At 40.0% G+C, this 18991-nt stretch overlaps 1 protein-coding gene across 1 annotated transcript in view; it reads right to left on the bottom strand.

Annotated features, from left to right (window-relative positions):
• Positions 1-18991, bottom strand: part of LOC101391083 (putative ATP-dependent RNA helicase DDX60-like) — an 87813-nt gene that overhangs the window by 7188 nt on the left and 61634 nt on the right. The window contains exons 29-31 of the mRNA XM_087437257.1: positions 6745-6849; positions 6375-6516; positions 5324-5445 (exon numbers count right to left, since the gene is read on the bottom strand). Of these exons, the coding sequence (XP_087293383.1) occupies positions 5324-5445; positions 6375-6516; positions 6745-6849 (369 nt within the window). The remainder of the gene's footprint in view (positions 1-5323; positions 5446-6374; positions 6517-6744; positions 6850-18991) is intronic.

Here is an 18991-nt window from a genome sequence, read left to right as displayed (position 1 = left end):
GGACCCATGAGGCCTGTTGTAGTGACAGCACTATGAGGTCTATAATCAATTTTGGGAAAATGTGAGCTAATTCCTCTTGCTCTTCCCACATCAAACCTGGAGTCTTCAAAAATGAGAGAATAGAGGGTGTCCAGAAATTTCCCACAAAGCAGCAGGGTCCCTCAGGCCAACTCCTTAGAGAATTAATCATCCTGGCCTCCAGGGCATCATTCTCTCAGACATTGCTGTTGGTATGACTGGACATGTTCAATGTTTGGGGTTTGAGGTCCTATCGAGGCTGCACAACAGTGTAACTCCATTCTCTCTTAAATATGTTTTGTCCCTAACATGCATTCTCCACTTACACGGTTGAGAGTCTCTGGTCAAAGCAAATCACCATCTGTGTTTCCCGAGAGACAAACGAATGGTGAAATGGCTCCTCTTCCTTCCTTGCAGTTCATTAAATGAGACACAAGTTGAGAGTCTTCAGATTCTCTACCTGTGAATTCTGGTCATATTGGATTGGGTCACTTTAGGTCTTAAAAATCAAAATATTAACCCTATTAAACTTACTCTAAGTCACGCCACAGTGGTTGACTTTCATCTGCCCATGGCAGACATCATAGTGAAGACTGGCTGAGATATGGTGATAAAGTGATTAATTCAGCTTGGCACAGAGTATTCATTCAATCAGTGTTGGCTATTAACTTATTGTCATTACTCTTTTTATTACCTGTTACCTTTTCCTACTCAATTCAGACATAACCTCAGAATCCTCCTAGACACAATGTTCAGACAGCGACTGCCAGTGGATTTGGAGCTGGCATATGAGATGAAACATATTTTCCATCCACATCCTAGGTACAGTCTCATTGGACTTGTAAGGCACCAGGTCACGTGCAGGTGTGGCTCCTTTTTATGATGGAGGTGAGACATTCACACTCACATGGTGTTTTCTCTGTGATGCTTTTGTTGCTCCACCATTATTCTCTGATTCTATTCATCCTGTGCCTTACATCAGTAAGTCTTGGAGAGCTACAAGGCTCACCCTTTTACTTTACTCCAGTTAAGAATATATTAGGGGGCCAGCCCGGTGGCGCAAGCGGTTGAGTGAGCGTGCTCCGCTGCGGCAGCCCGGGGTTTGCAGGTTCGGATCCCGAGTGCGCACCGACGCATCGCTTGTTAGGCCATGCTGTGGCAGCGTCCCATATAAAGTAGAGGAAGATGGCCACGTATGTTAGCTCAGGGCCAGTCTTCCTCAAGAAAAAAGGGGAGGATTGGCATCAGATGTTAGCTCAGGGCTAGTCTCCTCACAAAAAAAAAAAAGAATATATTAGAATTATAAGGGAATCAGGCTATTACCTCCATAAATTAAGTCTTTACCCTTACTCTATCATCTTCTCTCCATTTATTCTCCCCCAGAAGGTTTCTGATCTAAAATTTCTAAAAAAGAAAAATAATAATAGAAGCAAACAGTGATATCTGCACTCTCTAACAGAACTTTCTACAATGATGAAAATGTTCTATCTCTGCTAGGTCCAAAGTGGAAGCCACTTGCCACATGTGGCTTTTGAGCACTTAAAATGTGGCCAGTGTGACCGAACAATTAAATTTTTAATTTTTTTTACTTTTAATCAATTTAAATTTAAATAGTGACATGACGCTGGTGGCTACTATATTGGATAGAACAGACTCATATAGTGTTTACTATATGCCATGCACTGTTTTCAGAACTTTGCAAACATTAATACATTTACTTAATCCTCCAATGATCCTATAAGTTAAGTAATATTATTCCCTTTCATTTTACAGATAACAAAATTGAAACATAAAAGGTTAAATGACTGACTAATAACTAGAAGAGCAAGGATTTGGACCCTGTACTCTGTTTCCAGAGCTTATGTTTATAACCACTAAGCTACCTTATTTCTCAGGAAAAAAAGAAGTGGCAGAAATAGTGTCTATTTTAATAGTGTCTATTTTCTCCTTCATCTGCCCCATTTTCTGATCTGATTTTCCGCCTTAATATATAGCAACCTTCAATCAAAATGGTTCATGACTGACTTTCATTTTTCTCTTCCGTTGTCCAGTTAACGTTTGGTAATCATAAAGTTTCTTTCTTTGGAAAATAGAAGGTATTGCCACACTCTGTAATGGGCTAATTTGTTCTCTGGGGTTAATTATCCAGGTTAATACAGTTGTTCTGTAATGAGCTCCTTCTACCAGCTTTGAAGCATCCAATACCCAGAGACTTTCTTAGGCAAGGTTATTTATTTTTTAAATTCTTCCAAAATGGAACTAAATTTTGCTTACTGATTCTTGACAAAGGAAGTCGATATTCATTTCTCATGTTCGCCAACTTGGAAGCAATCAGTAGGAAGGAGGCAAAGTCCTCCATCACTTTCAAGTTATACTCATGTAAAGCAGCCTTAAAATCCTCTGGGAGTTCATCAAGGATCACCTACAGGCAAAATATTTTTCAGAAAGATCTCTTTACTTTTATTTAAACAATTAAACTGCCTGGTGAAAAGACTGCAGCATAGTTTTGTAGATTAGTATTCATTCATTGAACTCAGCACTTACTTTATTCACTTGTGAGATTAAGGTAACATCCCATTTGGGTTTCAATCAACATCTATAAACACAAGTATCTTTCCTCTTAAAAATCTGCTTTGACTCTACCTAATTAAATCACCATTTAACTAGATGCATGCCCTAAGCTGATCTTAAATTTGTGTGTATTTCAAAGACTTGAGGGGCATATTAAGAGAGCAAGTAACAAGTTAGCGTAGTCATAGTAGCATCAATTCATTACTGAGTTCTGATTATGTGCCAACACTGTGCTGTGCTTTGCCAAGCTCTTGTATATTCCTCAGTTAATCTTTAGAACAACCTACGAAGTTGGCATTTTCATCTACATTTTATAGATGAGAGAATTAAAGCTCACAGAAGTAAACTTGCTCTAAGTCACACAGATAGTAGGTAGAGAAATAGCTGGTATTGCAAGTTACATCAACTTCCAAATTTCATACCTAAACACAAATCCTTTCAGAATTAAGACTAGAAGCTTCTTTATTCAGTTTAAATAGCATGGATGGAAAACTATTACCTTAAAAATTTCTCAGTTTTCTTCTCTTACAATTACTGTTTTTATTATTCACTTGGTATTTTCTTTTATTTAATTTATTCATACCCTGCACTTTTCTAAGAATTAAGGTATTATATAAGGGTGAAGATAACACAATAAGATCATGTAAATCAAAATGTAGTAAAAAGTAAAGAGAAACAGAAAGACAGCCTAAAACAGGCCGCACATTATACTCGAAGATTCCTAGCAGCCAAGTGCAGAAAGAAAACCTCATCAGTTACACATTTCAGAATGTCCATGAGATACACAGTTATTCTCAGCACTAAAACCAGATAAGAACTTGTCTGGTGGATTCTTACAAAAAGCACTGTGTGCATATGATGAATAATGCCCCTAGCCAAATCCTTACAATGGACAGTATGATAATTGTCCTAGGGCTATTTTTCATCCGATTCTCTCTATCTGGGGATGAATGAATACCAAAGGACTAATCGATAAATGCAGTTCTGCAGTAGGGCCAAGTCATGTGCTCTCATTCAGTTTTCTACAAATGTACTGCTATGCCTTCCATGTGCCTGCTTTTGTGCTGGTGCCAGACACTCTGCTAGGAGCACATGCACTACTATCATGTTCATGCTGTGTTGTGAGCTAGCGAGTCTTCTCACATGCGCATGCCATATACTCCCAGCTAGAGAAGAAGCTCTTTGAAGGCAGCAACCACGTCTTCCAACTCTGATTCTTCTACACAGTTGTCACATAGTTATTGCTCAATACGTCTTTGTTAATTGACAGATATAGAGCAGTTATTCCCAAATTTGGCCCATTTAACATTAGAGAGGTACATAAGATGATTTAACATGACACACAGATGAAATATTAAATCATATTAAGTCAGTTTTAAAAAATAAAAATTTGTCCCCTTTCCAAATTTCTTGACCTCTTTCTGCTAACCCCAGAAAGTCCAGAGGTAGTAGGCCTCTAATATCTCTCTAAAACTTCATCATCTCTCTTTTTGGTAAAGGGAGAGCAGCCTCAGCTGAGAATCATACTAATTGCATTTATTTTTTTGGTTATCTTATTTTAGGCCAGAGATCCTGGCTTTCCATTTACAGTGTAGTAAATACAAAGTTTCCTTTTGAAATACTTTAAAATGTGGGTGCACTTAAGAAAAAACAGTCACAGTTTCAGTGGTCTGTATTGTAGAAATGTGTCAGTAACTAAACTTGCGTCCACAGGTCTGGAGGTATATGCAGTGCCTTTATGAGCTTGGAGAGCATACATTAGTGCTAGTCTCCTTTTTATTATGTATTCATCAGGGTTATCTGATAAAAACAGGCTTCTTCTACGTTCTCAGGTTCTAATGGAGGTTTTCTTGATTTGTTTGTTATTGTTTTTCTTATTTCTTTGTTTTTTAATAAGAAATTGGGAACAAAGAAAATGTTACAAATAAATATATTATTGAAAATAAATAATTTTCTAAATTATTCTCCTGCTTTCGGTTTTTCAAATAACCCTGGAGTTAGAGGAGTCTTCTTCAGGTGATCACCTCAATATCTTCTCAAGAGGACATCAGACCCCATGGCCCAAGTCCCCTCCCTACGCTCACACTCCTAGGTGTGAACAATCTCAAAGGACATCTAGGTTCAGCAATAAGGCTGTCATTTTATTTAAATGACTATTTTTCTACATCTTCTCTGTTGCCACTGAATGCTGTAATTTGCTCCAATAAAATGCAAAACTTTAGATATCGTTTGTTAGATATTAGAAGAAGATGTTTGATTCAATAACTGGTAGAATCCAAATAAAAACAGAGGACTACATCAACAGCAAAGTGAGTAAATAACATTTGCAACAGCAATCAGAGATGTTCTTATAATTAAATAAATACTTGGCAATCACAGAAGTCATGAAGCATTTCAAAAACTCCATGCCTCTCTTTTCAGCCACTCTCAAGCACGGCATACATCACTAACTGGGCCACAGGCGCAAAGGTGTTCAAGTAAGTAGCTTAAGAAGGATCATTTTTCATTTTTAGCTGTGAATCAACATAGCAAAATTTTCAATAGTCAAGTTTCAGAATTTTTCCAAAGGTAAAACAAAATTAAAAAGAATTCTGCTTATAGAAAGACCAATTAACATTATGAAAACAAATGGAATAGCTTATATTAATTAAACCCTATAGGTACTAAATCCTTTCCAGTGGCAGACATTTAGTAACTAGCATTATTATCTCATTACAAGTATCATAAACCTCACCTCTGGTGGAGGAAAACTTAAATTAGCCTCTTGGAATTTTGCTGGAATATATTTTCTTCCAAACAGATTTGCCAACACTAACACGAGCTTTTCCATCACATCCTGAGAAAATTGTTGTGAGCCTATTCAAATAAAGAGTATTATTGTGAATAAGAAAAAAATGTTGATTCCATGTATTTTGTGCTTAAATTTGTTTTTATATTATATTTCCTTTCATGGAAGGCAAACTTATTTTTAGTAAATATACACCTCAGAAACTGAGCATATCTGCTATGCTATGTGTACATTTATTCTTGGTAAAGGCAGCAGTTTTATAGCCTGTGCCTTCTTTTTCATCCTTGCCGCTCTCACCTTGTTCCCATCCCCCAGAATCCCTATGAACTGGTTTCCTGATTTGGACGCTCCTCACTTCAGGCCATCCTTGATAATGATCAGTCTCCCCAAAGCATTACTATGATCATGTCTCTCCCTTACTCAAAAATCTCTGACGGAGTTTCAATGCCTGAAAAAAACAATCCAGATTCCTTGGGCTGCTACTTAGGATGTTTCAAAATCCAGCCCCAAACTAAGCTCCCACTCTTACCTACCCATACTTCCCAACACTGGCTCTAAGGTCATCTTTTCTTACTCTCCATTCCCCATAACACATAACCTGTATGCCATAGTCGTTAAGAAGTGGCTAGGTTTAATTAACTGGACTTTGATACTTACTAAAACCATGTGACCATGGGAAAGTTATTCAACTTCTATGTGCCTCAGTTTCCTCTTCTGCGAATATTCTTAATTAGTTAGATGATAAATAAATATTCCCCAAATGTTCTTTATTAGTTAGATGGAATGAAAATAAGTTGACTTTCAGTATCTAATTTTTCAGCATCTGTAAATCTGAACGTTTACTTAGCATTTCTTTGTGGAAGGAAAGGAGAAGGAGAGCGAGGAGGAGGAAGAGAAAAAAGAGGAGGAGGAAGAAGAAGTAAAAGAAAGAAAGTATTTCTGAGGTTTTGGCTATTTCATGAATTTTTGGACTACATATATAAAACTTCAATCTTACCTTTCTTGATTGGCTGACAGAGCTTATGGAAAAGACCTTTCATAAGAAAATGGACAAAAACAAAATTTGAAGGTTCATGACCATGCAAATGTGATAGAAGTCCTGCAAATCTCATCGGATTACCTTCTTGATCTAAATAGCCCTAAAAAATGAAAAAAATATATAGTTTGATTCAATTTACTATGTACTTAAATACCACTTAATGCCAGTATGAGTGAGTGATAGGCATTACCTGACCTCGTTTGACAATTACATTAATGATAAGTAACATTAATCATTGGGTGCAACTTGTGAAGACTTCAGTTGGTTTGGCATGGTAAAAAATCTACATAATATTAATCACAGGACAAAAAGCCACAGCGTATCATACCTCTTTGACCAGGAACTGCAAAGAAAACAAGAAGTAAAGTTTCAATATCTCCATGGCTCTGGGTTGCTTAAAGGACAGCAATGAATGCGTTAGCACTGACAGCACCTACAAAGAAGAGTGCTTTAATTTACCCAGTATTTGTGAATAATGATATGTGATAAATATTACACATACATACAATATAGATAATACATAATGTTCCCAGGATATATCTTATGCAAAAGTAAATTTCATTTGGTTTCATATTATATCTTTGACTGTGTTTTTACATGACACATATTTCCTCGAATAAAATAGGTCACATAAAGCAGAATTGCTAAAAATAACACAGATTGGCAAACAAACTGGTAATTCTCTGGAACAGTGGTGACCAAAAGTGACGAAAAAATAAAGTATGAAAGCCAATCCAATCTGTAAGTTTAGCTCTCTTAGGCCATTCTAAAAGCAAGTCATGTAATTTTGTTGTTCTGAATCTTGAGATATTCCATCAAAAATAATGGAATGTGGCAGATTACAATCAACAGAATAGAAATATTGTTTGGTTTCCAATGAAAATGGCAACTATCTAGCCACTCAGTTATTTCTCAATTTTTATTTATTTACTTTTATTTTTTTCTAATGAGTTTAGAACTCAAACCTTTATTTGTGGTGTAAAGGGGAAGAAAAATGATTACTAATGTGTCACATACATGATGCAACAGGACTAGTTCTTACTATACACAACACCATAAGTAATTCAACTACTTTTACGATTTCAATTTCACAAATACCAGAACATATTTCCCCACACACGCATGACTTACACTCTTTAAATTCCAATGACAGTAATTGCATCACGCGCAAGTCACTGGTTAAGAACGGAACTATCACGCCAACATATTCCTAAACATTTAAAAAAAAAAAAAAAAAGGCAGAAATATCCCAAGGGCAAAAAGAATTAGGGATTTAAAATTTTTAAAGTGAAATATAAGGTGAAGAGGGCCACGATAAAAAGCCACTGGTATTACTTTACCAATTTAATAGATTCATCTCAGAAACAAAGTATTATCATAAAAGGTTTTCAGATCTTTCTCTGAATTTTTACACACAGACCACATCTAGTAAAGGCCCCTCCACTCCAGTTTTGCTTTTATTTCTGCAACTGATTTTGGCGGATAGTTTCCCCTCTAGTACTGGATCATTTAAAAAGCACAAACATTCAAACTAAAGATATAATGGTTCAACTCTAACCTCAGCAAGGATACATGGATTGTTTGCCACGAAGTATTACAGTAAGTTTACAGCAACCACAAAAGGTTATTCGGTTCTCCTTGCTACAATGACTATGAAGAGATGAGAGTAAGCAAAAACTTTTGCTGTTATTAATACTGACCACAAAGATAAGACGTGTTTATAAGGCACGACGTAACATACACAATTCCTTCAGAAATCATTGCATTTTCACTTTGCTCAGAATTTTCAATCACAAAATATCTTAGTGAACAAAAATATGAGTTACAAACCCAGAAGAGTACATCTAATCTTATCTTCAGTGTACATCAAAATCTCAAACTTAAATGCTTTAAAAGCCCACAATTTGAACACTTAAAGTCTTTTTCTAAGACTTACTGCTCCTGAATATCGCACACCTTCGCAGCTTCAGATAAACCACTTAGGAAGCTTGCAAAGCAGTGAAGGATGTTAATCTCCTGCTGATGCAAGTTTTGCACACCCATCTTTCAAGAGACTGATATTCAGGTTTTCAGTTACACCTTTTCAGTCTTTCCCACCTTGCAGCAAAGCAAAACAATTTTACTTTTTTCCTTGCACTTAGAGTTCTAAGCACTCTAGAAAGTTCCCAAGCAACAATTTAGTTAGGATTAATAATTTACTAGCATTAACTAGCATTTTCTTTGCCCATGAGCTCTATTAAATTCCCCAGATCTCTGCCTACTGATCTTTTCTCTGGAAAATTCCCTTCGACCCACATTCCCTACCACCCCCACCCTCTGCAACATATACCTAACCAGCTCCCTCCCTTTCTCCACCCCCACCCCTCCCAGTACCAGTGCCAAGCTGTGACCTCCCCCTCCTATAACCGTCACCTCAGGGTCTTCCCATTTGAACACCAAGATTACTCAGAAATCTAATCAAGTGAAATTCAAATTGAAAAATATATAGAGCAAGATGAATCAAAGATCACTATTAGTACCCCAACCTTTCTTTTCTCTTAGTGATCTGCAATGCGATTGGAATACCCAAACTAGACCTGCCATTTCTTTTTTTTTTTTTTAAAGATTTTATTTATTTATTTTTCCCCCAAAGCCCCAGTACATAGTTGTCTGTCATAGCTGCACATCCTTCTAGCTGCTGTATGTGGGACGCGGCCTCAGCATGACTGGAGGAGTGGTGCCTCGGTGCGCACCCGGGATCCGAACCCGGGCCGCCGGCAGCGGAGCGCACGCACTTAACCGCTAAGCCATGGGGCCGGCCCTAGACCTGCCATTTCTAATGCAGAATTTAGACATGACCAACTTGTACCCTCCCAGACTGTAGCACAACACAATGACCTCCCTCTCAGTTTGCCGGTCTCTTCATCTAAGTATTTGCTAAGGCATTTCAAACATGAACACTTTCCCACACAGGTTATATCATCACACTAAGAATTCCTCCGACCAATGCACAGCCAGGCAGGTAGGTGGGTAGGTGAGAGGGTCAATGGGCTCCATCTGCAAGCTCCATCTACAAGGCATCACTCTGTGTTGTGGCATCAATGTTAAAATGTTCTACAACTTAAGAATTTTCTCGAAGCAAGATTTGTAGCACAGCACTAGTATGACAGGAGGCTCAATTTAGAAGATGCAGCATCTGAAAACCTCTACTCTAGAGAAGAAGGTGTGCCTGCTGGCATTCACGTGCCCAGAGGTTGGTGCTCCCGGATCAAACAGTCAAATAAACACAACTGCTGATGGCCCCTGATGCATCTGCTTTGGCTTTTTTAAGATTGCCCCCCATAAACTCATGTGAAAACCTTCAATGATGGCCTCCTGAACACAGGGCTTCCGGAGCGAGGCCTGGAAACACGACATTGGAGAACTCCCTCCTCCTAAGCCTCTGGAAATTCAATCTGCAGGCATCCATTTAGGTGGGCTCTCTCCTTCAGGGTCTCCCCTCCTACACTGTGATGACTCACGCTGGCCAAGGGCTCCATTTCTCCTGGTGCCCTCTGATCACCATGGTGAACACTATAGTAACAAAACACGGTCCACGAGGCGTGTTTGTAACTGTCAGCTGGTACCACAGCTGCGGGCCCCCCCAAGGGTGCACTCAATTCCCATCCTCTCCAACAGCAAACAACACCAACCAGCCCCACCCAGAATCTCAGTGGGGTGTGCCTTTCCCCCTTCATGAATACGAACAATATGACTCCAACAGGGACTTGAGCAACGTCCCCAGGCTTACCAGATTACCAGAAGCAAGGTTTTAAGTGAATAGATAAACTTGAGAGAGTTAAAGGGAGAAGGAGGGGCAGAGTGAGCTCACAGAAGAGGTTAGCACCGAACCTAGAGGGGAGCACTGCCACCTGGAAAATAAAGTGAGGGTCAATTTCGTCTGCAGACACACAAACATCCCGCCTCAGCAGTACCCCCCACATCAGACACATTACATGCCATACCATTAACTGCTTACGATGGCACCTTGCCTCCGGAATCACTCCTTAGACTACCCTCACCTCCAACCAGGTGTCTGGCCTCACACCCAGACCTTGTTCCACTAGGTGAAGCCAAAATTACATACCACCCTGGGCCAAAGCTGTCAACCCGGCGAAGCTAAGCTCAGTTTCCATAAGACCAGGCCTCATTCTCAGGCCGGTTCACAACCCTTTGTCTGGAAAAAAAGAGGCTGCTGGTATTGACAAGTTCAGGATCTGCCCTCCCAGCCCACCTGCGGCCCTGCACCCCACTGCCTTCCTTCCTGTTCATTTTCAGGAGATCAATGGCCCAAATCTGCCCTCTCCAACAGGGGTGGTGAGACCCTCAGTCTCTTCCACCTCCTCGTGTCTCTAACTGCCTTCCTCCTTCCACACAAACCAGAGCCCTGGGGGATCGCTCAGCCCACGCAGGAGCTGCACGCTCCCAGATGCCAAGTTCTCCTTCTCCAGCGGGCAGCAGAGACAGCCTGGCCTCCACTGTTGTCCTCCCCCAGGGCTACTGCAGGCACTTTCAACGCAGCTCTCCCAGCACAGTTTCCCCAAGATCTAGCCTCCTCTTTAACCTTCCTTCTTCTTGTACCCTCCCCCCCTCAGTCTCATCTAACTCTGTCATCTCCCCCATCTGTCACCTGAGGCCCTAAACTGGCCACTTCCATCCCCAGAACTAAGCCCAGGTGTGCAGCCCTCCCTGTCACTAACTCTCTCAATTTTTAAATTGGTCTCCATGTGGTCTCCAAAAATGACCAAAAACTTCCCAATGTCATCAAAAGATAGGCTTTACAATCTTTAGGCTGATAGATTTTAGAATCATGGAGGAATTTCCTCTTCCTATAGGGCCAATAAATAACAAAGAAGTGTAGGAAAGAAGGAGGGAGGGAAAGCCTATACCAACTATAAAATTGGACAACCACCCCTTTTCTGGAGAAGCCAAAATGCCCTTCCCTGTTACATCTTCAAGACCCCTCCGTACGCTCAGTTCGAGGTTGCAACTGTCAGAAAACAACAGGGTAGGATGGGGTGTGAGGGAGTCATGGAGGCAAATGTCATCCTTAGAAGTAGACTCCATAATTATAGAGTTGCTAAAACAGTAATAAGCTTGAAAGCAATGCAATCAGGACATTGCAGTGATTAATGACATCTGTATCATCAACAACTCAGGGAGCCCAGAGGTGGAAATAGAAGACAATCACTCCCAATTCAGCAAAACTATATTAAAGGAAATCTGCAGGACACTGAGAATCGGGCTAGAAGCAACAGCTACCAATTGACTATCCAGATGTAGATAATAAAAGATATTTGAACAAACCCTAAGGGGACAGAGCATGAGTCTTGAAGAAATGCCTATACTGTATATCTGACAAACCATAAGATCTAGATAAATCCTACAATTCAAAAACAGGAAATAGGTTCCAATAGGGAAAAAACCAACATATGGATATTAAATGAATTTTTCACAAGAGACTTTGAGTATCATCTTAAGGACTTATTCATTAATTCAACAACTTTTACCGAGTTCTTTCTGTATACCAGGCTCTATTCTAACAACTTCCGGGCAGAAGGAAGATAAAGCAAGGATCCAAAGTCTAGAGGGTGTCTGGCATATTAAGGAACAGAAAAGCAGACAGTGTGACAGAAGCTCAATGAGTGATAGGAAAAGTAGTAGGAGATCATGTCAAAGAGAGAATAGTGGGCTCATTATTTAAAAAGCAAACATCCACTCATGTTTAGGTAGAAAAGACTGGAAGAAAATATATCAAAATAATGATGCAGTTTTCTTTGCATGGTGGAACTAGGTACGGGTGATTTTTCTCTTCTTTCAAGTTTTCTATGTTTTCCAAATATTTTTTAATAAACATGGGTGATTGTATATTAAAAATATAATTTTTGGATCTCAAGTCAAGATGGCGGCGTAAGCAGACTCGGAACTCACCTCCTCCCGCGGACACAGCCAATTTACAACTACTCGTGGAAAAATTACCCCTGAGACAGAACTGAAAACTGGATAAGAGGAACTCCTGCAACAACGGACAATCCTAACTGGGGTAGAAGAGGCAGGCACTCCCTTCTGGAGAGAAAAAACGCCGCCTTCACAAGCCGCCAGCTTCACGGCCGCCGGGAGCAGCTCACAGGTACGCAGCCTCCCTGGAGGCACGGGGCACTGAGCCGGGGAGCGCCCCCGCTGTGGGCATTTTGTGGACCCAGCACAATCGAGACCAGCAGCATAATATCTGACTTTGCCTGCTACTAAAACATTGGGGAGCACCCCCAGAAAACCCGGTTCACAAAGAAACTAAAACGGGCTCTTAAAGGGCCTGTGCGCAAACTCACCCGTTTCAGAAAGCATCCTAAAATCACCAGCAAGAAAGGTGCACAGTGCTGTGGTGAAAAGAGACTCACCTAATAGGCCCTGAGTGCATCTTGGTGAGGGGTGAGACCTCTCCAGGGACTGGGACATTGGCGGCAGCCATTGTTGTGGCCCAGTGTGGGCGTGCTGACACAAACGACATTGAGTTCTCCCTGAGGCCTGCTAGCCAGGTCTGCCCCACCCACTAGAGCACCGATTTAATCCAGCTCAGCCAGGGCAGGCAGCCCACCCTAGAGACTGGCCCCACCCAACAACAAGCCCTCAGGCAACTTGTGGGCCTGCATAGATTGGTGACTGGATTCTCTGCAGCCTGGCAACTGACCCGGCTTCAATGGGGCAGGGTGTGCACAAGGAGCGGGTGGAGAGTGTGGGGCAGTGGCGGAGCGTGTGGGGCTCCCACCGTGGAGAGACTGGGTCCGCTTGGGGAGGTCGGGGCGCACACACGGGGCAGGACTGTGTTGACTGTGTGTGTGGACCTGTGGGCGGCAGGGCTTGTCAGCTGCGGAAGATTTGTGCTTCTCAAAGACCCACATGGGGGGTTTGCCCCACCCTCCAAAGCCTGAAACAATTGGGTGCTCCTGTGCCTGAGGCCAGCCCCACCCAGCTGCAATCCTCAGAGAGTTGACAAGAGACCTAATAGGCTAGAGGCTTACAGCAATTGTAAGGCCCTGAGCCTAACAACCTGCCACTCTGGGGGCCTACTCACTTAAAAGAAATACTGCAACACAAATGTGCTATTAGAACTTGCAGCCAACTGTGCTGGGGCTCCCCACACCTGATAAAGAGACTGAAGGGCCCACAACAACTACAAGCAGCTGAGCATTACAACAGCTGGCCAGGAGCATAACTCGGCCTCCCTGGGCACCTACAGGGAGAGCAAACAGGCCACAACAGAAGGAAACACGTAGCCCACATAGGGGTCACCCCTGGAACATTGAGAACTGAGGGAAGCACACTGGAAGCCTCCTAAGGCATCACTTACATAAGGTCACCTATCCAAGAGCAGGAGACGTAGCTGACCTACCTAATACGTAGGCACAAGCACAGGGAAAGAGGCAAAATGAGGAGGCAAAAGAATACATTCCAAGTAAGGGAACAGGACAAAACCCCAGAAAAGGAACTAAGTGAAACAGAAATGAGCAACCTACCCGACAGAGAGTTCAAACTAAGAGTGTTAAGGATGCTCACTGATCTGGGGAGAAGAATAGATGAACTCAGTGAGAATGTCAACAAAGAAATGGAAGATATAAAAAAGAACCAATCAGAAATGAAGAATACAATACTGGAAATGAAAAATTCATTAGAGGGACTCAAAAGCAGAGTAGAGGATACAGAAGAAGGGATCTGTGAGCTGGACAAAAGACTAGAAGCAATTACCCAAGGTGAACAGGTAAGAGAAAAGCATTAAAAAGAGTGAGGACAGTCTAAGGGACCTCTGGGACAACATCAAGCACACTAACATCCGTGTTATAGGTGTCCCGGAAGGAGTAGAGCGAGACAAGGGGGCAGAGAATCTATTTCAAGAAATAATAGATGAAAACTTCCCTAACCTAAGGAAGGAAACAGACATCCAGGTACAGGAAGCACAGAGAGCCCCAAACAAGATAAATCCAAAGAGGCCCACACCAAGACACATCATAATCAAAATGTCCAGAATTAAAGATAAAGAGAGAATCCTAAAAGCCGCAAAAGAATGTCAAGTTACATACAAAGGAAACCCCATAAGGCTATCAGCTGACTTCTCAGCAGAAACCTTACAGGCTAGAAGAGAATGGCACGATATATTGAAAGTGCTAAAAGGAAAAAACTTACAGCCAAGAATACTCTACCCAGCAAGGTTATCATTCAAAATGGAAGGAGAGATCAAAATTTTCCTAGACAAGCAAAAATTAAAGGAGTTTGTCACCAAGAAACCAGTGCTACAAGAAATGTTAAAGGGACTGATTTAAAGGGAAAAGAGAAGACCACAAATAGGAAAAATTATCTATTTCCATGATAAGAACATAATGGATACAAATGCACAAAAAAGAGGATAGATATGATATCATAAACATAAAAGGAGGAAGGAGGGGAGTTAAAGAGTACAGCGTTCAGACAGAGGTGAAACTAAAGTGACCATCAATTCTGTATAGAAGAAGAAAGGAACAGAGAAGGACTACTAAAACACTGAGAAAAAAAAAAAGTTAAAAAATGGCAGTAAGTACATACTTATCAATAGCTACTTTAAACGTCAATGGACTAAATGCTCCAATTAAAAGGCAGAGGGTGGCTGACTGGATAAAAAAACAAGACCCATATATATGCTGCATACAAGAGACACACTTCAGACCTAAAGACACTCACAAACTGAAAGTGAAGGGATGGAAAAAGATACTCCAAGCAAATGGCAATGAAAAGAAAGCTGGGGTGGCAGTACTCATATCAGACAAAATAGACTTTAAAACAAAAACTGTAAAAAGAGACAAAGAAGGGCATTACATAATGATCAAGGGAACAATCCAACAAGAGAATATAACACTTGTAAATATCTACACACCCAATGTAGGTGCACCTAAATATATAAAGCAATTATTAACAGACATAAAAACAGAAATAGACAGTAACACAATAATAGTAGGGGACTTGAACACTCCACTTACACCAACGGTTAGATCATCCAAACAGAAGATCAATAAGGAAACATTGGCCTTAAACGACACACTAGAACAGATGGACCTAGTAGATATCTACAGAGCATTCCATCCAAAAACCGAAGAATACACGTTCTTTTCAAATGCACATGGAACATTCTCCAGGATTGATCACATATTAGGCCACAAAACAAGTCTCCATAAATAAAAGAAGATTGAAATAATACCAAGCATCTTTTCTGACCACAACGGTATGAAACTAGAAATCAACTATAGGAAGAAAATCAGAAAAGCCACAAATACGTGGAGATTAAACAAAATGTTACTGAACAAAGACTGGGTTAACGAAGAAATCAAAGAAGAAATCAAAAAATACCTGGAGACAAATGAAAATGAAAATATGACATGCCAGAACTTATGGGATACAGCAAAAGCGGTTCTAAGAGGGAAGTTTATAGCGATACAGGCCTATCTCAACAAACAAGAAAAATCTCAAATAAACAATCTAACAATGCACCTAAAGGAACTGGAAGAAGAAGAACAAACAAAGCCCAAAATCAGTAGAAGAAGGGAAATAATAAAAATCAGAGCAGAAATAAATGAAATAGAGACCAAAAAAACAATAGAAAAAATTAATAAAACCAAGAGCTGGTTCTTTGAAAAGATCAACAAAATTGACAAACCTTTAGCTAGACTCACCAAGAAAAAAAGAGAGAAGGCACAAATAAGTGAAATCAGAAATGAAAGAGGAGAGGTTACAACAGACACCTCAGAAATACAAAAGATTATAAGAGAATACTATGAAAAGCTATATGCCAACCAATTCGACAATCTGGAAGAAATGGATAAATTCTTAGAATCATACACCCTTCCAAAACTGGATCAAGAAGAAGTAGAGAATTTGAATAGACCAATCACCAGTAAGGAGATCGAAAAAAGTAATCACAAACCTCCCCAAAAATAAAAGTCCAGGACCAGACGGCTTCCCTGGTGAATTCTACCAAACATTCAAAGAAGACTTAATACCTATCCTTCTCAAACTCTTCCAAAAAATTGAGGAAGGGGGGAAGCTCCCTAACTCATTCTACAAAGCTGACATTACCCTGATACCAAAACCAGACAAGGACAACACAAAAAAAGAAAATTACAGGCCAATATCACTGATGAATATCTATGCAAAAATCCTCAACAAAATACTAGCAAATCGCATACAACAATACGTTAAAAAGATTATACACCATGATCAAGTGGGATTTATTCCAGGGATGCAGGGATGGTTTAACATTCGCAAATCAATCAACGTAATACACCACATTAATAAAATGAAGAATAAAAATCACATGATCATCTCAATAGATGCAGAGAAAGCATTTGACAAGATATAGCATCCATTTATGATAAAAACTCTGAATAAAATGGGCATAGAAGGAAAGTACCTCAACATAATAAAGGCCATATATGAGAAACCCATAGCTAATATCATCCTCAATGGTGAAAAACTGAAAGCTATCCCTCTAAGAACAGGAACCAGACAAGGATGCCCACTGTCACCACTCCTATTTAACATAGTACTGGAAGCCCTAGCCAGAGCAATCAGGCAAGAGAAAGAAATAAAAGGGATCCAAATTGGAAAGGAAGAAGTGAAACTGTCACTATGTGCAGATGACATGATTTTATATATAGAAAACCCTAAAGAATCCACCAGAAAACTTTTAGAAGTAATAAATGAATATGGTAAAGTTGCAGGATACAAAATCAACGTACAAAAATCAGTTGCATTTCTGTACACTAACAACGAAGTAGCAGAAAGAGAAATTAAGAATACCATCCCATTTACAATTGCAACAAAAAGAATAAAATACCTAGGAATAAACTTAACCAAAGAGGTGAAAGATCTGTACACCGAAAACTATAAAACATTTCTGAAAGAAATTCAAGAAGACACAAAGAAATGGAAAGATATTCCGTGCTCTTGGACTGGAAGAATTAACATAGTTAACATGTCCATACTTCCTAAAGCCATCTATAGATTCAATACAATCCCTATCAAAGTTCCAACAACATTTTTCACAGAAATAGAACAAAGAATCCTAAAATTTATATGGAACAACAAAAGACCCCGAATAGCTAAAGGAATCCTGAGAAAAAAGAACAAAGCTGGAGGTATCACACTCCCTGATTTCAAAATATACTACAAAGCTATAGTAACCAAAACAGCATGGTACTGGCACAAAAACAGACACACAGATCAACGGAATAGAATCGAAAGCCCAGAAATAAACCCACACATCTATGGACAGCTAATCTTTGACAAAAGAGCCAAGAACATACAATGGGGAAAAGAAAGTCTCTTCAACAAATGGTGTTGGGAAAACTGGATAGCCACATGCAAAAAAATGAAAGTAGACCCTTACCTTACACCATACACAAAAATGAACTCCAAATGGATTAAAGACTTGAATGTAAGACCTGAAACTGTGAAACTTCTAGAAGAAAACATAGGCAGTACGCTCTTCGACATCGGTCTTAGCAACATCTTTTCAAACACCATGTCTGACCGGGCAAGAGAAACAATAGAAAAAATAAACAAATGGGACTACATCAAACTAAAAAGCTTCTGCACAGCAAAGGAAACCATTAACAAAATGAAAAGACAACCTAACAATTGGGAGAAGATATTTGCAAACCATACATCTGATAAGGGCTTAATCTCCAAAATATATAAAGAACTCATGCATCTCAACAACAAAAAAACTACCAACTCAATTAAAAAATGGGCAAAAGACCTGAACAGACATTTCTCCAAAGAAGATATACAGATGGCCAACAGACACATGAAAAGATGTTCAAAATCACTAACTATCAGGGAAATGCAAATCAAAACTACAATGAGATATCACCTCACACCCGTCAGAATGGCTATAATTAACAAGACAGGAAACAACATGTGTTGGAGAGGATGTGGAGAAAAGGGAACTCTCATACACTGCTGGTGGGAGTGCAAACTGGTGCAGCCACTATGGAAAACAGTATTCCTGAGATTCCTCAAAAAATCAAGGATAGAACTACCATATGATCCAGCTATTCCACTGCTGGGTATTTATCCAAAGAACTTGAAAACACCAATTTGCAAAGGTACATGCACCCCTGTGTTCATTGCAGCGTTATTCACAATAGCCAAGACTTGGAAGCAACCTAAGTGCCCATCAAGGGACGAATGGATAAAGAAGATGTGGTATATATACACAATGGAATACTACTCAGCCATAAGAAACGATGAAATCCAGCCATTTGTGACTACATGGATGGACATTGAGGGTATAATGCAAAGTGAAATAAGTCAGAGGGAGAAGGTCAAATACCGTATGATTTCCTTCATTAAGTAGTAGATAATAACAACAATAAACAAACACATAGGGACAGAGATTGGATTGGTGGTTACCAGAGGGGAAGGGGGGAGGGAGGAGGGTGAGAGGGATAATTTGGTACGTGTGTGGTGATGGGTTCTAATTAGTATTTTGGGGGTGAACATGATGTAATCTATGCAGAAATAGAAGTATA

The sequence above is a fragment of the Ceratotherium simum genome, chromosome 12 (genome assembly GCF_057802395.1).
Source record: "Ceratotherium simum simum isolate JZ-2026a chromosome 12, ASM5780239v1, whole genome shotgun sequence".
Lineage (NCBI taxonomy): Eukaryota > Metazoa > Chordata > Mammalia > Perissodactyla > Rhinocerotidae > Ceratotherium > Ceratotherium simum.
The sequence above is the reverse complement of the archived record's forward strand: the minus strand, read 5'-3'. Positions and strand labels throughout refer to the sequence as shown.